General features: G+C 45.8%; 1 protein-coding gene across 1 annotated transcript in view; it reads left to right on the top strand.

The window, feature by feature from the left end:
• Positions 1-12,164: 12,164 nt before the first annotated feature.
• LOC138259994 (reticulon-3-like) overlaps positions 12,165-20,034 on the top strand; it is a 151,554-nt gene continuing 143,684 nt past the window's right edge. The window contains exon 1 of the mRNA XM_069208036.1: positions 12,165-12,494. Within this exon, the coding sequence (XP_069064137.1) occupies positions 12,401-12,494 (94 nt within the window). The 5' untranslated portion in view covers positions 12,165-12,400. The remainder of the gene's footprint in view (positions 12,495-20,034) is intronic.

Below are 20,034 nucleotides of genomic sequence, written 5' to 3'. Positions count from 1 at the left end.
GTGGCTGTGCAGAGTAGTTGCTGGTGAGTCAAGCTTTTTCAGGCAAGTGAGCAGTATCGTTTTTGAGTTTATAACTCTTAGTGATAAAGCTATACTTTGTTACTTATCTTACACAGTGCTGGTTGTTGGTGGTGTATTTGTCCAGTTAATTTTTGTAGGAAGGATCATGGCTAGCCGTAGGATGACTGCTCAGCAGGTTGTTAGTGTGCTTTTTGAGTCATCTTCTGACCATGAATATGAGACTGACTCTGCATCTGAGGCAGAGGAGGAGGTGCAGGATTCTGGAAGTGAATTTTCTGTCAGAGATGAATCATCTGATGATGAAGCCACTCTCAGTGCTGATGAAGGGCCTGTTTTAGAGGAGGACAGTGATGTGCCAATGGTGCAGGAGCCAGCAGCTGAAAGGCTTCCCATTGGAAGACCTGACACGTGGGTTGCACCAAACATGGAGCAGCCACAGTTGCCTGCGTTTACTGGTTTTCCAGGGTGTCGAGTTAATACGGAAAACCTTTTAAAATCTTTTTAGTGGGATATCATTGGTGATTGCTGTGGCTGTGCAGAGTAGTTGCTGGTGAGTCAAGCTTTTTCAGGCAAGTGAGCAGTATAGTTTTTGAGTTTATAACTCTTAGTGATAAAGCTATACTTTGTTACTTATCTTACACAGTGCTGGTTGTTGGTGGTGTATTTGTCCAGTTAATTTTTGTAGGAAGGATCATGGCTAGCCGTAGGATGACTGCTCAGCAGGTTGTTAGTGTGCTTTTTGAGTCATCTTCTGACCATGAATATGAGACTGACTCTGCATCTGAGGCAGAGGAGGAGGTGCAGGATTCTGGAAGTGAATTTTCTGTCAGAGATGAATCATCTGATGATGAAGCCACTCTCAGTGCTGATGAAGGGCCTGTTTTAGAGGAGGACAGTGATGTGCCAATGGTGCAGGAGCCAGCGGCTGAAAGGCTTCCCATTGGAAGACCTGACACGTGGGTTGCACCAAACTTGGAGCAGCCACAGTTGCCTGCGTTTACTGGTTTTCCAGGGTGTCGAGTTAATACGGAAAACTTTTTGTCCGTCAACTTTTTTGAGTTGTTTATGGACGATATATTTTTGGAAGAGATTGTTGAGCAGACTAATTTGTATGCAGAGCAGTTTTTGAGGGACAACGCTGCCAGACTTAGGCCACACTCTAGAGCTAGCCGGAGGATTCCCACAAATCTGGAAGAGTTGAAAAAGTTCTTGGGTTTAACTTTTTTGATGGGGCTGATAAGGAAGCCATCGCTGTCTTCATATTGGTCTACTAGTCCCTTGATGGCAACTGCTATATTTCCTGCCATCATGAGTCGTAACCGGTATGAGCTTCTTCTTCGGATGTTGCATTTTGTAGATAATGCTTTAGCCTTGCAACGAGATCATCCTGATTCTGACCGTCTTTTTAAGATTAGACCTGTCCTTGATCATTTGGTAGATCGGTTTTCAGAGATCTATGTTCCAGGGAAAGAAATATCTGTAGATGAGTCTTTGGTCCTGTTCAAGGGTTGTTTGGTTTTTAGGCAGTACATTCCTAGCAAGAGGGCACGGTATGGAATTAAATTGTATATGCTGTCTGAAAGTAGTACAGGATATGTTTATAATTTCCGGGTCTACACTGGTAGGGATTCCAATATTGACCCCCCCGGTTGTCCACCCACTTTTGGAGTTAGTGAGAAAATTGTGTGGGAACTTGGGAGACGACTGATTAACAAAGGTCACCACTTATATGTAGATAAATTCTACACTGGAGTTCAGTTGTTCAAGGAGTTGTTCAGAGTGGACACTGTTGCTTGTGGCACAATCCGCTCTAATCGGAAAGGCTATCCAAGAGAGCTTGTCTGTAAAAAACCTGATAAGGGACAGTGCAGTGCCTTGCGGAATGATGAGCTGCTAGATCTGAAATTTGTAGACAAGAGGGATGTATACATGCTAAGCACCATCCATGATGAGAGTACTTCACCTGTGGCTGTTTGGGGTCAGGTTGCCGAAGTGCGCAAACCTGTGTGCATCTTAGACTATAATAAGCACATGGGTGGTGTTGATAGAGTAGATCAGAGGTTAGAACCTTACACTGCTGCTCGTAAGCCTTATGTGTGGTATAAGAAATTAGCGGTTCACTTGTTCCACTTGGCAACTTTTAATGCTTTTGTTGTGTTCAAGGATAGTTCTCCAGAGTCAAGGATGACATTTGTGAAATTTCAGGAGTCTATCATAGCTAGCCTTGTTGTGTTGGAACAGGCAAGAGTTCCTAGAGAAGCAGTGGTGGAGGATGTGGCTAGATTGAAAGATCGTCACTTTGCTGAGCACATTCCTCCCACGGCCAAAAAAAACTTTCCTGCTAAGAGATGTAGAGTCTGAGCTCGAAGAGGTATCAGGAAGGAGACTAGGATGTACTGCCCTGATTGTCCTTCAAAGCCTGGGCTGTGTGTGGGTGGCTGTTTCAGGAGCTACCACACACAGAAGAATTATTGGGAAATTCCGTGAGCGTAAACTGCTGTTTTATATTTTTATATGTTCAGTTTCACGGTTGGCATTAGTCATGTATTCAGTTCGAGCTTTTGTGTTTGTAGTTTTGTACTTATTTATGATTAGTGGTTTCTTTGTTGTTTAAAAACAAAAAAAAAAAGGGATGGTATGTGTGGGGTCAGCCAAATGCCAGTCCACACACTCATCAGCTGGTGTGATTGCTGTATCAGGCATGTGGGCGTATGAAAGTGATGGGCCCTTGACTGGCGCTGTCTGTGGATGCGAGTCTTGTAATGTGCTGGGCCCGTGGCTGGCGGCGTGAATGGTCTTGTGCATGTCATGTATGAAAGGTGTGTGAATGGACTGTAAAGCGGTTGGTGCCTTGTCGTGGCTTCAGAGCTCACGAGCTGTGAGTCATTGGTTCAGTTTTTTGGCCTTTCAGTTATTACCAGTGCATTTCACTTTTGTGAAATCTCTTGTTAATAAAATTTGATCTACTGAACCATCACTCACCCTTGTGCCAAATCCAACCAGTATGTGTGGTACAAATGACAAAACCTGCTCTGCTGTAATCAGGCGTCGCAGCACACTTGAGACACGCTAGGTGTCTCAGGTGGGACCCCAATGATGAAGCATGCCACCAACTTGGTTGGTGGGTGAGGGGTCTTTTTCACATAACCTAAGTGCGTTTCTTTTCACAATTTAAGTGTTTGGCACATCACAGACGTATGTGGACACATCAAAATGATATATTACAAAACTACCTGTGTTTGGGGGGGGAGGGGCCACCTGTGTTTTTGGTCCTGGGTGCGGCCTTCATCTAGGGAAACCTACCAAACCCAGACATTTTTTTAAAACTAGACACCCCAAGGAGTGCAGGGAGATGTGGCTTGCGTGGATCCCCCAACATTTTCTTACCCAGACGCCTCTGCAAACCGCAAAATTTGCTTACAAAAAGCATATTTTCCTGACTTTTGTTTGTACGATCACAGCTCCAGCACAAAATTCCTACTCCCCAGTGTTCCCCTCAGTCTCCCAAGTAAAATGACACCTCACTTATGTGGGTCCCCAAAGCAGAGTCAGTCTAAAGATGTAGAAAAGAATATGTCCTTATAAACTCGCTGTGCTATCCCCTCTATCTCTACAAGTTTTGGGCCTTATTCTGTTGCAGGCACCTGGCCCACCCACACAAGTGAGGTATCATTTTTACCAGGAGACTTGGGGGAACGCTGGGTGGAAGGAAATCTGTGGCTCCTCTCAGATTCCAGAACTTTCTGTCACCGAAATGTGAGGAAAACGTGTTTCTTTAGCCGAATTTTGAGGTTTGCAAAGGATTCTGGGTAACAGAACCTGGTCAGAGCCCCACAAGTCACCCCCATCTTGGATTTCCCTAGGTCTCTAGTTCTCAAAATGCACAGGTTTGGTAGGTTTCCCTAGGTGCCGGTTGAGCTAGAGGCCAAAATCTACAGGTAGGCACTTTGCAAAAAACACCTGTTTTCTGTGAAAAAATGGGATGTGTCCACGTTGTGTTTTGGGGCGTTTCCCGTTACGGGCGCTAGGCCTACCCACACAAGTGAGGTATAATTTTTATCGGGAGACTTGGGGGAACGCTGGGTGGAAGGAAATTTGTGGCTCCTCTCTGATTCCAGGACTTTCTGTCACCAAAATTTGAGGAAAATGTGTTTTTTTAGCCAAATTTTGAGGTTTGCAAAGGATTCTGGGTAACAGAACCTGGTCAGAGCCCCACAAGTCACTCCATCTTGGATTCCCCTAGGTCTTTAGCTTTCAAAAATGCACAGGTTTGGTAGGTTTCCCTAGGAGCCGGCTGAGCTAGAGGCCAAAATCTACAGGAAGGCACTTTGCAAAATACACCTCTGTTTTCTTTCAAAAAATGTGATGTGTCCACTTTGCGTTTTGGGGCATTTCCTGTCGCGGGCGCTAGGCCTACCCACACAAGTGAGGTATCATTTTTATCGGGAGACTTAGGGGAACATAGATTTGCAAAACAAGTGTTATTGCCCCATGTCTTTCTCTACATTTTTTCCTTCCAAATATAAGAGTGTGTGTAAAAAATACATCTATTTGAGAAATGCCCTGTAATTCACATGCTAGTATGGTCACCCCGGAATTCAGAGATGTGCAAATAACAACTGCTCCTCAACACCTTATCTTGTGCCCATTTTGGAAATACAAAGGTTTTCTTGATAGCTCTTTTTCACTCTTTATATTTCAGCAAATGAATTGCTGTATACCCGGTATAGAATGAAAACGCACTGCAGGGTGCAGCTCATTTATTGGCTCTGGGTACCTAGGGTTCTTGATGAACCTACAAGCCCTATATATCCCCGCAACCAGAGGAGTCCAGCAGACGTAACGGTATATTGCTTTCGAAAATCTGACATTGCAGGAAAAAGTTACAGAGTAAAACGTAGAGAAAAATTGATGTTTTTTTCACCTCAATTTCAATATTTTTCTTTTTCAGTTGTTGTTTTCTGTAGGAAACCCTTGTAGGATCTGCACAAATTACCCCTTGCTGAATTCAGAATTTTGTCTACTTTTCAGAAATGTTTAGCTTTCTGGGATCCAGCATTGGTTTCACAATCATTTCTGTCACTAACTGGAAGGAGGCTGAAAGCGCAAAAAATAGTAAAAATGGGGTATGTCCCAGTAAAATGCCAACATTGTGTTGAACAATTTGGTTTTCTGATTCAAGTCTGCTTGTTCCTGAAAGCTGGGAAGATGGTGATTTTAGCACCGCAAACCCTTTGTTGATGCCATTTTCAGGGGAAAAACCACAAGCCTTCTTCTGCAGCCCTATTTTCCATTTGTTTGAAAAAAAACGAAATTTTCACTGTATTTTGCCTAATTTCTTGGTCTCCTTCAGGGGAACCCACAAAGTTTGGGTATCTCTAGAATCCCTAGGATGTTGGGAAAAAAGGACGCAAATTTGGCGTGGGTAGCTTATGTGGACAAAAAGTTATGAGGGCCTAAGCGCAAACTGCCCCAAATAGCCAAAAAAAGGCTTGGCACCTGAGGGGGAAAAGGCCTGGCAGCGAAGGAGTTAAAGCAAGAAAAGGAAGCATAATAAAAAAAATAAAAAAAAAATCGATAAGAATTTTCAATTCTATTAAGGACACTGAGGCGAGGATTATGCTTCCCTTTCTTTACTACATATAAACAGCAGCCAATCAGATACAATGAAAGAAAAAACAATAAACTACAAATCCCATGAACCCCAGATCATAAGTCACATGGGCCAATCCCCAACCGTTTAGCCCTTCAACAGTCCTTGCCACCATCTTAATCTCCTCTTTCTTTGCAGAGGTTGAAGTAAAAGACAAAGCCAAAAGTTCATAAATCCAACTGATCGAACAATGCCGATGGTAACAACAATGCGCGGAACTCGGAAAACTTCCCTGGACAGGACGAAGATCTTCGGAAGAAGACTTGCAAGACGGCAAACCACGTGGAACCAAAAAACTCCAATTCAGGCTTGCTTCTGGTCGTTACCTAGGAGAAGAACCATAGCCATAAAATCTGTATCCATAACATGAGAAAAAAGGCAAACAATAAGGGATGGGAGTTAGTCATGACAATAAAATTATTGAAAACAGCGTACTTATACCTTACGCAGTAATGCCATACTCAGGGTGGGATAATCCTCGCCTCTGTGTCCTTAATAGAATTGAAAATTCTTATCGCGTTAGCTAGAATTTTTTTTATTCTATGTCAGGACCGGAGGCTCCGATTATGCTTGTTCAAAGCTGTGCCACTACAACCGACGCTACATCCACAATCGGTTTATAATAAAAGGACTTGAATGTGGACTCCAAAGACCAGTCTGCTGCCTTCAAGATATCCTCCAGGCGAGATCCCAAATCAAATGATTTTGACGCCATAGCACCTCTCACTGAATGAGCACCAAAAATTGAGGTGTCAATTCCTGCCTCAGATAGCAACCATCGCATCCATCTAGCCAGGGTTGCCGATGACACCGGCCCAAAAGGTTTACGTAGAGCGATGAGCAATTGTCCCTCAGGCTCCACTCGGAATTCACTGGTAGCTGCCTCATATGCTTTGATACACTCTACCACACAAAGTTTCTTGTCAGAAGGAAAAGCCGGATAAGACACTGATCTGATGTTAGTCTTGGCTCTGCGGGATATGGAAAAACTAACTCCTTCAGGAGAAAAAGTTCTACTTCTGACATCTAGAGCTCGAACATCTGATACCCTTTTACAAGAAATGAGTCATAAAAGCATGGTTAGTTTAGCCGATAATTGCTTACGGGATAGATACTCATTATGAGGCCAAGAGAGCAAGAGACGAAGCACAATGTTCACGTCCCACAAGGACGAATACCTGGCCAGGGGAGGTCTGGAAACCCTAATGCCTCTCATTAACTTGCACACCAAGGGGTCTTCCCCAATCGCTTTACCAGTAACCTGCAAATGGCCTGCTGAAATCGCTGATCTGTAGTTATTTACTGACCTGTAAGCCAAACCGGAATCTGCCAAAGAGGCTAGAAAATTGACTACCAGAGAGACATCTGCTCGAGAGGGATTTGCATCCCGTTCGTTGCACCAAGAAACCCACTTCCGCCATGCGGAGGCATATCGCTTGTGAGTGCTAGGCGCCCAGGCCTGTTCAATGTAGTTCGAAGCCTGTGCCGAAATGCCTGGCAAATTCCAACGTTGCCGGAAACCCTCCAAGCTACTAACCTCATTTGGCCTGATGTGATCAAGGGATGTGCAAGATTCGCCGGGTCGAGAAGATTGTGCTTGCCTGGAATTAAGAGCGGAATCTCGCATGACATGCTTAACGCCATGGGGAACCAAGGCTGAGCCCTCCATAGCGGAGTGACTAGAACAATCTCGGCCAACTGGCGTCTCGACTGAGCCAGAACCCTGGGGATCATGCTGAAAGGGGGAAAGGCATAGCCCAGGAGAGTCGACCAGTCCTGCAGGAACGCATCCGTCGCCAGAGCCTCCGGATCCGGACGCCAGCTGAAAAACTTTGGAAGCTGACGATTGAGCCGCGATGCAAAGAGGTCCACTGAACATGGGCCCCATCTGCGATTGAGGAAGGAGAACACCCGCGGGTGTAATCTCCAATCGCTGAAATCATGAAGGTGACGAGAGTACCAATCCGCCACCCGCGTTTTTCGAGCCCGGCATGTACTCTGCTATGAGCGAAATCCGGTGCTGCAGACAAAAGTGCCAAAAGTCTTTCGCAATCTCCGCCAACATCCGAGACCTCGTACCTCCCAGCTTGTTGACATACCTGACTGCTGAGATGTTGTCCATCCGCAGTAAAATGCAGCAGTCCGTCTTGGACGGGGATAGACTCCTGACCGCAAAGGAGCCCGCTAGAAGCTCCAGGCAGTTGATGTGGAGCTGAAGCTCCTGCTCCGACCAACGGCCACCTGTCGAGAGGGACCCGCATCTGGCCCCCCAACCCCACCTGCTGGCATCCGATTCCAAAATAATATCGGGGGCGTTGCCAAAAATCGCCGTGCCGTTCCAGGCTTCCATGTGGGCTAACCACCAAATTCATCTCTAGCCTGGCTTCTGATGAGAGGTGGGTCAGATCCGAGTAACCCAACCCCCTCTGGAGGTGTTGTATTTTGAGGCGTTGGAGGGCCCTGTAGTGGAGGGGACCCGGAAAAATGGCCTGGATGGAAGAGGCTAGAAGGCCCACAATCCGAGCTACTGATCTCAATGATATTGTCTGGCTTTGCAGTGCCGCTCTCAACTCCTTCTTTATCGAGTGAACTTTTTGCGGCGGAAGAATCAATTGGCACAACACCGAATCTATCCGGAACCCCAAAAATTCCATCTTTTGGGAGGGAACCAGGCAGGATTTCGGTTGGTTGATGATGAAACCCAGATCCTGCAGAAGATGAATCGTCCAGGACAAGTGGATGGAGACAGTCTGAGGATCCTGGGCCAAAATGAGGATATCGTCAAGGTAGATGATCAACCTGACGCTGCGAGCTCGAAGAGCCTCTACCACTGGTCTCATCAGCTTGGTGAAACACCACGGAGACTAGGAGAGACCGAAAGGAAGGACCTTGTACTCGTAACATTGACCGAGCCAGTAAAACTGAAGGAACCGCCGATGGGGAGCGAAGATAGGGACTGAAAGGTATGCGTCCTTCAGATCCAGTCGGACCATCCAGTCCCCCTCCTGCAATAGGTCTCGAAGAAGATGAATGCCTTCCATCTTGAAATGCCGATAGACAATCCAAGAATTGAAGGTCTTTAGGTTGAGCACTAGGCGAGAACCGCCTCCTCTTTTGTTGACAAGAAAGATAGAACTGATGAATCCCCCGGGGTGAGGAGAAGACACACAAATGGCGCCTTTTTGCTTGAGAACGAAAATTTCCTCTGATATGAGGTTTTGATCTTGTTGGGAAAAAAATAGCTCTTGAGGAGGGGATGTCTGAATAGGGGAGCTGTAGAACTCCAACTTGTACCCCCTGACTGACTCGAGAACCCAAGAGTCCTGAGTCAGCAACTTCCAGTTCTGAATAAACCTTCCGATCCTGTCCCCCAAAATCACCCCTGATAAAGGAATGAGACTCACCGGAATATCCTGATTCAGGGTTGTTCCGTTGCTGTCCCCTGCCGTAACCTCTGCGGAATCGTTGGCGAACCCCACGATTCCTGGTGGGATTGAAGGTTCGATCAGCTTCTTGCTCTTGCCAACCTCCTCGGGCTGATTAAAACTGTCCCTTTGGGAGCCCTGGTATACCCTGCGGCCTGACGAACGGGCTCTATATCGTCCGGCCCTGCCAAAAAGGTGGTTACGGAAAACCTTCTTTAGAGACAAGTGAGCCTTATCTAAGGTAGAGTACGTCGCCGCAAACTTGGCTAAGTCCTTTACAAACGGCCCACCAAAAAAGGAGACCCTGTGCCACCGGACCCGCCTCAGAAGATGCAAGGTCGTTGAGCTTAGGGTCGATCCGCATGAGGATGGAGCACCTTCTCTCTGTAGAAATTGCCACATTGGCGTTGCCTAGCTGGCAGACGGCACGCTGCGCCTATCCAATGAGGACATCCGGGTCCACTGTCACCCCGGCCTCCTTAACCTGGACTCCCATCTCCAGGATCTTGGTCAAAGGGCCCGAAATATCCAATAATCTATCCTGACAGGACCGCCAGGCCCTGTCCAGACCTTTCTTGGGGTCCTTGGCCCACTTCTTCAAGAAAGTCACCATGGTGGGGTCCATCTCTGGTGTGTCGGAGACCTTGCCCTCCAGGTCAGGTCTAGGGCACTCCGCCCTCAGCCTCAATCTGACATCCTTGTCAAAACTTTGACGGAGGTGTGACTGGACATAACTAGCCACTTCTGAGAGGGGCGTCCAGTTGGTGGAACGGGGGTGCACTATCTCCGTTGGGTCGAATGTTAGTAATTTGAGAGGCGCCTGGTGGGAAGAACCATGGTCTGAACGCTTCCTTTTGCTGGGGCCGGGTTTATCCTCCCAATCACTATCCGAAACCTCCTGAGAGGAGTCGGAACCCGCCCATTCTGAGTTATCAGAGGTAGCTTCTTGGGCGCGGGAGTTGCTGTAGCCATGTTCCTCCAAAACTGTGGCTGACAGCCGTTCGAAGGCCTCCGAGTGCGGCCACTTCTTGGTTTTAGCTTTCGCTTTTGAAGGCTTAGCCGGCTGCGAGGGGGTCTCTGCCGGAGCTGCTATAGATGGCAACCAGCCCTGCTGGCGCGCGAAACCCTTAAGGTGAGACGTCAGAGGGCCGAGGGCTTTGGCTACCACCTGGTTTATCGAGAGCTGGACATTGGAGTCCAACGCCTCCACCAGACTCTCCTCCAAGGAAGAGGGGTTCTCCTGTCCAAACTCTTCCTCATAGGCATCATAATTCGCCATAGCGCAGACTATATGGCAACCCTTCAACAGGGCAACAGTCTGTGAACTGTATAAAGGGGGGAGTGCAACCCCAGCAGGCGCAAAACTAAATAAAGCGTGGAGGGAGGCGCCTGCAAGCACTCTAGGCAGAGCCTATGCAATATTTATACGACCCTGGACACACTCTGATGCCCCAGGGAGTAGGGAGCTCAGTGGCACACTGGTAAATATTATAAAGGGTATAATTACACCCAAAACAATGCTGCCAGCCACTATGAGATGAGGGATCGTAGTCTTCCCTTCAGAATTCGCGTTCAAAAGATGCGCGGGTTGAAAAAGCAGATGCGCGCGAGTGCCAGAGTCACGAAGGACTAGAATGGGGCTTAGCGGCCGACCTAAAATGGCGGCCGCTCCCACTCCACAGGCTGAGGCACGCAACAGCTGTCGCAGCCTCGGGAGGCCGGAGCGCTCCCTTGACAAGAAAAAATAATAAATGAGCCCGAGCGCGGTACGCGATCCTGGCAATCCGCGTTGCTGACGGCCTGGAAGCCGACGTCGTCAGCAACACCGTTGCCACGGAAACAAGCAACGAGAAAACAATGCGGTGCAGACAGCCCGCCAACCGGCGTCCTTGGCAACCAGGACGGAACAGAGCAGTACACACACACAGAATAACTCAGCTACTATGCGTCATAGGAGGAAAAAAATATTTGACTTAACTGGCTGCCGAGCAGCAAAGAAAGAGGAGATTAAGATGGTGGCAAGGACTGTTGAAGGGCTAAACGGTTGGGGATTGGCCCATGAGACTTATGATCTGGGGTTCATGGGATTTGTAGTTTATTGTTTTTTCTTTCATTGTATCGGATTGGCTGCTGGTTATATGTAGTAAAGAAAGGGAAGCATAATCGGAGCCTCCGGTCCTGACATAGAATAGGAGCCTCCGATCTTGTAATAAAATCTGAGGGGTGTGACCACACTCTTTGGGTGTGTCAGTCCAATAAGAAGGCATGCCTAGGGTAGGAGACCGCGAGGAACTACGCCTTAATAGAAGCCTCCGGTCTTGTAATGAAACTCCAAAAATTAAACATTTTTATGTCGCCATACGCTTCCCTGTACCATTACACGCACTACAACCATCCAAGATGGCTGACCGTTCCACGTGTTCTCGGGCGCAGGGACTAAGCAATAAACACTGCTGTAGAAGATCGGTTGTCACTTGTATATCGTACCCACTACCGCATTCTGTACGTTTGCCATTTGTAAAGCACGTGGCTTGAGCTCGTGACACCTCAGCGTAGCGACTCCAAAAACTGCTTTACGAGCAGGACTAGAGAGCTACCCTTACCGCACAACGCCTGGCTCTTGGGGTTTTTCCCAGCATGGCAGCTATAGTATTCACAAGCTACACTCCCGACTCAATGAGATGCTCCACCACAACATGCACGATGTGATGCGCACCCTGCTGAAGTCTCTTCTCAACGGGTCCGCGATGTAAGCTCTGCGGCCATTATCTGGACGGTTCCATGTCGCGATCACTCGCCTTATATTTTTTTGTACAGATTCCTTCGTTACTAGGCTCCGTTCGATGTGGCCATTGTAGCCTCCAGAGACTTGGAAGACATCACTTCTACCGAGTGTGGGTGCAAAACGTATTCAAATGGTCTAAGATAAATAACGTAAATCCTAAATTCAGCTGTGATCTACGCCCTAGGGTTTATGTCATCTGCCACGGTCGGGCGCAGCGTAGCCCCACCCCGCTCACTCCCCCCCCTTCCCAGCTTTTCTACGCTCGCGCACTGCCAGAACTGCTTGTTCTTTGGGTTGATTGTTGGCCACGCCTCTATAGCGCCAGCCCTTTGTCTATTTTTGATTCCTTTTCTGTCTGTTGCCACGCCCCTTTCGTTAGGTCGTCCTCTAGATCTACCACAGAGCCTCGTTTTGACTTGACTGCCCCGCCCCTACGTTTCGCTCTGCTTCTCTAGTCGGTCGTTGTTCGTTCGGGCTCCATCCTTGAGCCGGAGAAGGCCGCAACCTGCGCTCACCATGGCAGAGAACGCCACACAATCCACACATATCTCCTCCTCCCACGGGGCCGATGGCAGCTGCAAGGCTGGATCCTGTTCTGGTCCATGCGCAGGTGAGGAACTTTACGCAGCGGGAAGGGGCAGGTCAGAGTGGTGTTTTGTAGAGCAGATAATGTCACTGGTTAGCCCTGACACGAAATTGCTGAGGGAGGAGTCGTATCAAGCATCACCAAACTCAACAGAAGGCTTCTGTGGAGTAGAAAGAGACGATATATATATATATATATTATTATATATATGTGCACACCCACAGTAGAGATAGGAGCGTAGCTGGTTTTTCTTGTGACGAGAGCGTACGGTAAAAGCCTTCAGGGTGCTACTAAAATGGCACTCAGTGGATTACAGTAGGGACTGCTTTTACTCTATATTAACGTTAGGTGTGCGTTTTCTTTAGTCACTATAAACTAGTGGTACAATTTGTGGCGAAGAGATTAGGATAGTACGTATGGTTGGGTGAATGAAGTAAGATTACAGCGTACATGAGGTCGTTTCTATATACGTTATAAATCTGGACATTTGCTTGTAGACACGTAAGGCATGTAGTGTGGAAGATTGGAGCGTAGAGTTGGTGTTTTACGAATATGCGAGTCATGGGTTGCATGCAGTGTGTTTAATGGAATAGGAATATTGCTAAAGCGTATGATAGTGGTTGTAGATAGTGTCTGTGTAGCACATTTCTAACTATGTCGGATCATATCCTGATGTGTGGGAGAGTAGTGTGTAGTTAAATGACGGCCAGTACATATGGGTTTTAGTGGTTTATGTTGGGCCCTTTATTAAGCTTATCGAGGAGGTGGCCTTTTGTACAGCTTCGATCCTTAGATAGCTAGGTCTTTCCCAACAGTTTTAATGCTTAGGCTGAGGGGGCGAGATGTATACAAAAATACATATACATCATTGAAAGTGACTCCGAGGGCTTTGGGTTTTTCGCCTCCCGTAATAAGTTTGTTAGCGAGATAGCGAAACAATCTACTGCCTGCTCTTGGTGTAAAATATGACGCAGCAACAAAAATGTGCAAGTGGTTATATTCTCACGCCTCCCCCCTCAACCCCCATACCATCGTTTGGCTTGCATGTCCTCCCTGCCTGCCAGCTGCATCATCATGTTTCTTACGTTCACCTATTCTTCATAATGCTTCTTTGCTGTTTTTAATTTTGAGCGTAACCGTGGTCGGGAATGTGACAGTAGGTGGAATTGTGTTGTATTCAGATGGTAGTACGCTTGTCTCTTCGTCTGCACGCCGCGTTGCATTTTCAAGTGGGATCGAACAGGCTTGTTGTATCGGCTTTGAGAACCCATCGCAGTTTTGTCAACAGTGGGGAAACCTTCAGCGCCCTTGCGCTGTTCCAGGGCTTCACGGGGCGGGTGGGGTGCCATGTCTTTACCAGCCCAGCATGGCAACTGGTTTCGGGGTGCGGCGCAGGGAGTGGTGCTGCGCGCTTGTTTTTTTTTCCTTCAACGCGCTCTCTCGTCGGTTGGGAGGGGGAGAGGTGCTCTTCTGCCGGCTGACATAATTTCTGGTGGAGAGGTCTGCAGTGCGGATGCGCGTTCTGGAAAACAGCAAAGGACCAATGACAGCTCTTGAAGGGCTGCGAGCCTTTAGTGTCTGGATATATAATATGGGGGCGCCTGTGCGTTGTTCTTTGTTGTATAGGTGGGGGAATCATTCCATAACCTGGTATATCCGGACCCTATGTATCACGTTGACCTCCTGGTCTGAGTTAGACCTAGATCAATAAATGTTAGTTTTACATGAGTCATCTCATTTTCATCAACAACAAAATATTGTCGTTTGGTGTGCCCCCTGACAGTCTGAAAATGAGAACATGCAGGGGACAATTTGTCAAAACAGATGGGGTGTAAATCTGGAGTGCCCAAGTTGTTTTTTCCAGTAGAGTCTCTCTCGCTATCTCGATGCAGTATCATTATGTGTGACTGTTCTGAGAATCTGGCTTGGACCCACATTGGACACTCAGTTTAAATGCAGGTAAAGCAATGATTTTATAATATGTTATCAGAAGTGCACAATTTCATTCTGTCATTGGAGTGGCACGGTTTAATGCTTCCCTCCAGTTAGGCGTTTTGTAAGGTTTCCTTCTTAGTTAGCCAGCTTATAGGTACTGTCATGGAGACAAGCAGTTCTCACAGAGAAATCTGGAATCCTAGTCATGTTTTTGGAATGCAATTCAAACATGCACCAATGTCTCGTTTTGTGACCATCTTCTCGTTCTGCACCACTCTGTTAGTTGGAAGTTATGGGACTTTATTTGTCTTATTGTCATCGGTGGCTATGGTCTGATCAGACATTTTCCTTCCGTCTGTACATATCATAGTGCATGTTAAAAGAAGGTGTGGCTGTACTTGCAACTGGGTGGATTTCTGAACAAAATTTCTTGCATTCTTATGGCCTTTGTTTTGCCAACAAAAAAGTAGGCTGTAGTGGGTTATTGTGCACTTACGTTTGGCTTTGGTTAGAGAAATTGTAAGACTAGCCGCTACCCGTTGAGGACCTGGATATAGATTTGGCCATCTGCTATTACTTGCAGGCCTGGTTTCTGAGCTATTAATAGTCTACCTCATGCCCTTCAGTCTTAGATGGAGTTTGCAGGGTAGAACTAGCCTCCTATATTTATATAAAATGTCCAGGGCTAGTGGAACTATGTGATTCTGCGGCCATGGCGCTTTCCACATAAGTATGGATTAGATATATACAACGTTAGCATAATCTTCAGATTTCAACAATTATTTTCTGGCTCTGACGGTTCAAAAGTTACTAAAAGAAGTAGAAGCGTGAGAAGCACCCCACTGGACGTTCACAAAATCTGTGTGGTCACCTTTCATTTGCTGATTGTTGTATTTGGGTGTTAGCCTGATACTAATGAAGTAAATCCTCTGTCCGGGCAATGGTAACGTCCACAAATAAAAAAATAAGCAATACTATGACGTGTATAATTTGACGTTTCTGTTCGCACAATTTTGTCCTCCCAGTTGCATTATTCTTGTGACCGTGAGTGTTTTGCATGCAAGACTAATAACACAGGGCGTATCAAGTAGGCTTGCAGCAACCCACTTTTGGTCTTGGCTGCTGAGTGGCACTTATCAGCTATTCCCTATTCGAAGTTAACTCCTTAAGCAGCCTTGAAGAGGACCGGTGTCGTCTGTACCGCTGTAATCTTTCATGTCACTTTTTAAAATGTAAGTATTTTCTAGTCTCTTGACTTGCAGAACAGTTTGGGTTCTACAGAGATAGAATAGTGCAGATAGTGTGTCAGCCCCAATTAAACACACACCATTTTCAATTTGAAAATATGGTGCTGGTTCCCGGTAGTTCATGTGCATGGTTTGATGCTTAACCGCATTTTTACTCAGCGACTTGATGCAAGATGTTGCTGCAACACTTCTATTGCGGCATTCCAGGCTCAGGAAATAGTCCTTTTGCAAGAGCGAGTACGTCTAGCAGTATTTAAAGCAATAGGGCTCTTAGCTGAATTGCTGATAACACTTCTCTGCAAATGGTGTACACAGCTAGGCTGCTTCTGGGTTGTGTGGATGTCAGGTGCCCACTGAGATACATTTAGTTCTGTTTTTGTTTTCTTTGTAACAGAACATTTTCATCTTGCCTGTTTATCCCAACTTCCATTCTAGGCTTTTTGTGATCTTTATGATAAAGCCATTTTCGTCCATTTATTATATTCTACATTTTTCTTTTTTTTCTTTTTTTTTTCTTTTGGGTCTCTGGCAGATTCTTCTTTAGCTGCATAGTTATTGGTTAGGGCAGCTGCCTCCTGTAGAAGGATACTGATGTCGGTTAAAGTTGCTCTTGGTAGCATCATGTAATAATTGTTCAAATGCTTAATTTGAATTGTAGAATACAAGTCAAAAGTAAGTGCACGATTGGAACAGTTGGCATGCAGGATTTCAGCCATTACTGTGTGTAGAACTTCACTGTTGCATCGGAAACACGTTTAACGCCTGGCTGCATTGTGGAACTTGAAGTTTAAGCTGTGATTATGCTTTCTTAAACATTTAAGTAAATTACCCTATTAATTACTAGTAATCTTTATTAACCTGATTCAGTCCTCCTCGTTCCAGTTAATACTTTTGAGGCAACTCTGCCTCTGACAGAGGTTTTACCACATTAAGGGTCTCTGATCGCAACAGCCTGAAGCTGTTTTTTGTTTCTATTAGAATAGGATAACTGCTCCTCTCCCCACCTGTTTTCTTGTAATTTACTAAGTCTGAGATGCATGTGTAGGTGCGAAACGGGTGAGAGGGAGGGATGTAGATGAGGACGACTCGAAATCCGGGGTAAAGAGGGTTACCAGTAATTATTGGAGTCTTTGCCTGCTCATCTCGGTTCTCCTATGCCCAGTCCTTACTTGTGAAGATTTGCCAAATAAAAAAAATACACCCACAAATAACAATCTTGAAGAAAATTAACGAAACAATTACATCATTGCTGCTTTCAAAACTGTAACTCTAAGATAGCCTGCAGAATCTGACAAATCAATCAGTAATGTTTGACAAATGTCCTATGGGACGACCAAGTTGCAGCCCTACAGATGTTGTGGATGCCCACCAGCCTCTGCCCATGATGTAGCCATTGCCCTAGTGCAGTGGTTCCCAACCTGTGGTCCAGGGACACCTGCGGGTCCGCACAGCATTTTCAGGGAGTCAGCGAGAGCCTAGAAAATTCAAAAATATTGACAAATTAAGTCCCCATCTTCCAGTAATGACTCAGGCGGGGGTCCCCGGATTCCCATGGTGATTCAGTGGGGGTCCCTGGGTTCCATTAATGTTAAATTGGGGGTCAGGAGAAAGCAAAAGGTTGGGAACCACTGCCCTAGTGGACTGCCCCTGGATTTGAAAAGAAACTTCCTAGCTGATTTGTCTGAGTGATAACCTGGCAAACTCATCAGCTTATGGTTTGAAAACTTTGGGACCCTAATATAGGGTACAGATATTGCGCAATTCCTGAATCCTGGACAAATAGACAATGCATGGCTGACACCTAAAATGGAAAGGACACCCCAAGAGTGCCCCCAACTCACCTAATTGCTTGGCTGATGTAATTGCACGCAAAAAGCGGTCTTAGCAGATAATAAAGATAAGAGAGATTTCCAAAGAATCATACAGTGTAAACTGTAGGCCTTTCAACATCATGGACTTGCCACAAGAAGAGACAGGATCAGAAACATCTGGTTTCTTAAATCTGAAACTTTCAAGAATTCTGAAAATGAAGGGCGACACTTTAGAAAAATCACCATGAATATTAAGGACTTTTATAGCTGACCACTAAGAGGAAGGAGTAGATGGCGTGAGACTCTTCATGAACCCATGTTTTAAGAAATGTAGAACTGGGGGACTGTCAATGGGCAGAGGATCCATATCTTTAGCCAGACTCTATTTCTGAAATTAACCCAAGGGTTTATGTGACGTTAAGAGTTGACAGTTTGCAGAAGCTTGAATATCAAAAGCCATCAACATAGAAAACCCTAATCTTTCGCGCCCTACCATTTTATATTGCAAGCAGTCCGCTGAAGATGCTGGACATGAACAGGTAACTAGGGAGGAGTTGAATGAATTGACAGATAAACCTATCATCTCTTGGAGAGATCCACTGGACGTGGAAACTATTTTCAGCGTGGCCAAAAAGGTGCATTGAGAAACACTCTCTCCCAAGTCTTCTAAAACACTATTGAGAGCAGGAGAATCGGAAGGAAAGCTTAGTGTTGCCAGCGGTTTGAGAGCATTGATCACCCAGAAGTGGGAAGACCAAGTCTTTGAACAGAAAAGTGGGAGCTTTGTGATGTGTCGCGACACAAGTAGATCCAACTGAAGTGTTATAAACATTGTAGATATGTGCCTGAACTCCCTGCTGGTGATATATCACTGAAGAAGGCATGTTCCTACTGGGACTGCTGACCCTGGGTTTCAGAGTCCGTTGAGAGATACTGCTGTTAGGGCAAGAAAATTAGTCTCTGCCCATTCAAAGATGCGAGAGGCTATAATATTCAGCTTCACATTATGTGTACCACCCTGATGGTTTAGATAGCACTGTGTGACTTGTTTGTCAGTCCATACCACAACATTCAACTCTTGAAACAGGCGGGTGCAGATGAAGTCCAGTTTGAGGACTGACTCTGCTGTGGGATACCGCTATTGCAATATTGGACACATCAATGCTGGCCCCCGAAGCTTAATGTGGAACACAGCCACCTGCTTAGGACGCTGTCAAACATGGCTCCTCAGTGTCCCGATCTACAGTGTAACCATGGCTCCTGTCCCCACCCAGCACATGGCTGGGGAACAAGCTATAAACTGGTGCAAGCATAATCTTTCTGCACAGGGACAAAGTCAAACGGGTACCAACAAAAAACACAATAAATCAAAGAATCGCGTAAGACAAAGAAAATACAGGAAGATGGGTCAGGAGGAGCATTCATTCTATTCTAATAGAACTAGACAAAGGCTTCAGGCTTTTGGGATTAGAGATCCCTAGCGTGATGAAACTTCTGTCAGATGTGTGGTCTCCTCAAAAGTATGGACCCGAACGGAGATGGGGTAATGAATCCACAGAGAGGGCCAAAACTACTGGATACCTAGGATAATATATCGGGGATTGGCAAATAGCAACCTGTTTTATCACTTCAAATAATGTATCCTCAAGTCATCCTCATTCATTCAACATCTGCCTTTTCCTGGTCCTCTGTTTTTGAATCGCCGGTGGCAGGATTTTCACTTTAGTGAATTTCTGTAGCTTGATGTTCTTCATAAGTTCAGGTGTGGAGCTTCGCATTTTTTTTATTATTGATGGTCATTTAATGTATCCTGACCACTTCAGGGAGTAGATTGTGTATGGTGAGCGCCCAACATTGGCCCTTGAAAGCCTGATCAGTGCTAGATTTTTCAGTTAAACCAATTGCAAAATTTCCTTAAAACTATTTTAAATGTCGAACCGTTTGAATACAGTGGTTGTCCCAATAACTAGGCTTTGCTGCTACCTTTGCCAACAAGTACTGGAGACTCAAGAAGGTAATACTCCTATAAAGCTGTACATTGAACTTACTGTGGTGGCTACTGAACTTAAGTCACCACTACGCTCTGGTCGAAGTTCAGTGTTATCAACGAGAAATTGGCCACTCGTCTACAGATTGTAGTTAAATGCTTACATAAACTACTTACAGTGCATTACGTGATCTCAGCAGTCTGGGAATTTAAGAGCATGGGGTTTGAATGCTCACGTGTATTTCATGAGTAATCAGGCTTGCTCAGAGCTTTTGTCTTAATGTCAGTGCAGTCCAGTGTCATGATGTTCTATTTCGTAATTAAAATCCGAGCAGTTTTTAAAGCTAAGTGAAGAAAAATAATATATCTCACATAACAGGTTTACCCATTGAAAATTAGCACTTTTTAAAATTATACATTCTTATAACACTTGCCATTCTGAAACATTAACATTGCAACAATCTTGGTACTATTTTAGATTTTCAAGCACAAGTGTATTGTACCTGGCCGTGCTTTTCTGTTATTCTACATCTGAACTGTCTTGTTAAATCCTGAAATGCTTACTTTGTGGGCTTTTAAGTCCG

This window comes from Pleurodeles waltl, chromosome 9 (genome assembly GCF_031143425.1).
Source record: "Pleurodeles waltl isolate 20211129_DDA chromosome 9, aPleWal1.hap1.20221129, whole genome shotgun sequence".
NCBI lineage: Eukaryota > Metazoa > Chordata > Amphibia > Caudata > Salamandridae > Pleurodeles > Pleurodeles waltl.
The sequence above is the reverse complement of the archived record's forward strand: the minus strand, read 5'-3'. Positions and strand labels throughout refer to the sequence as shown.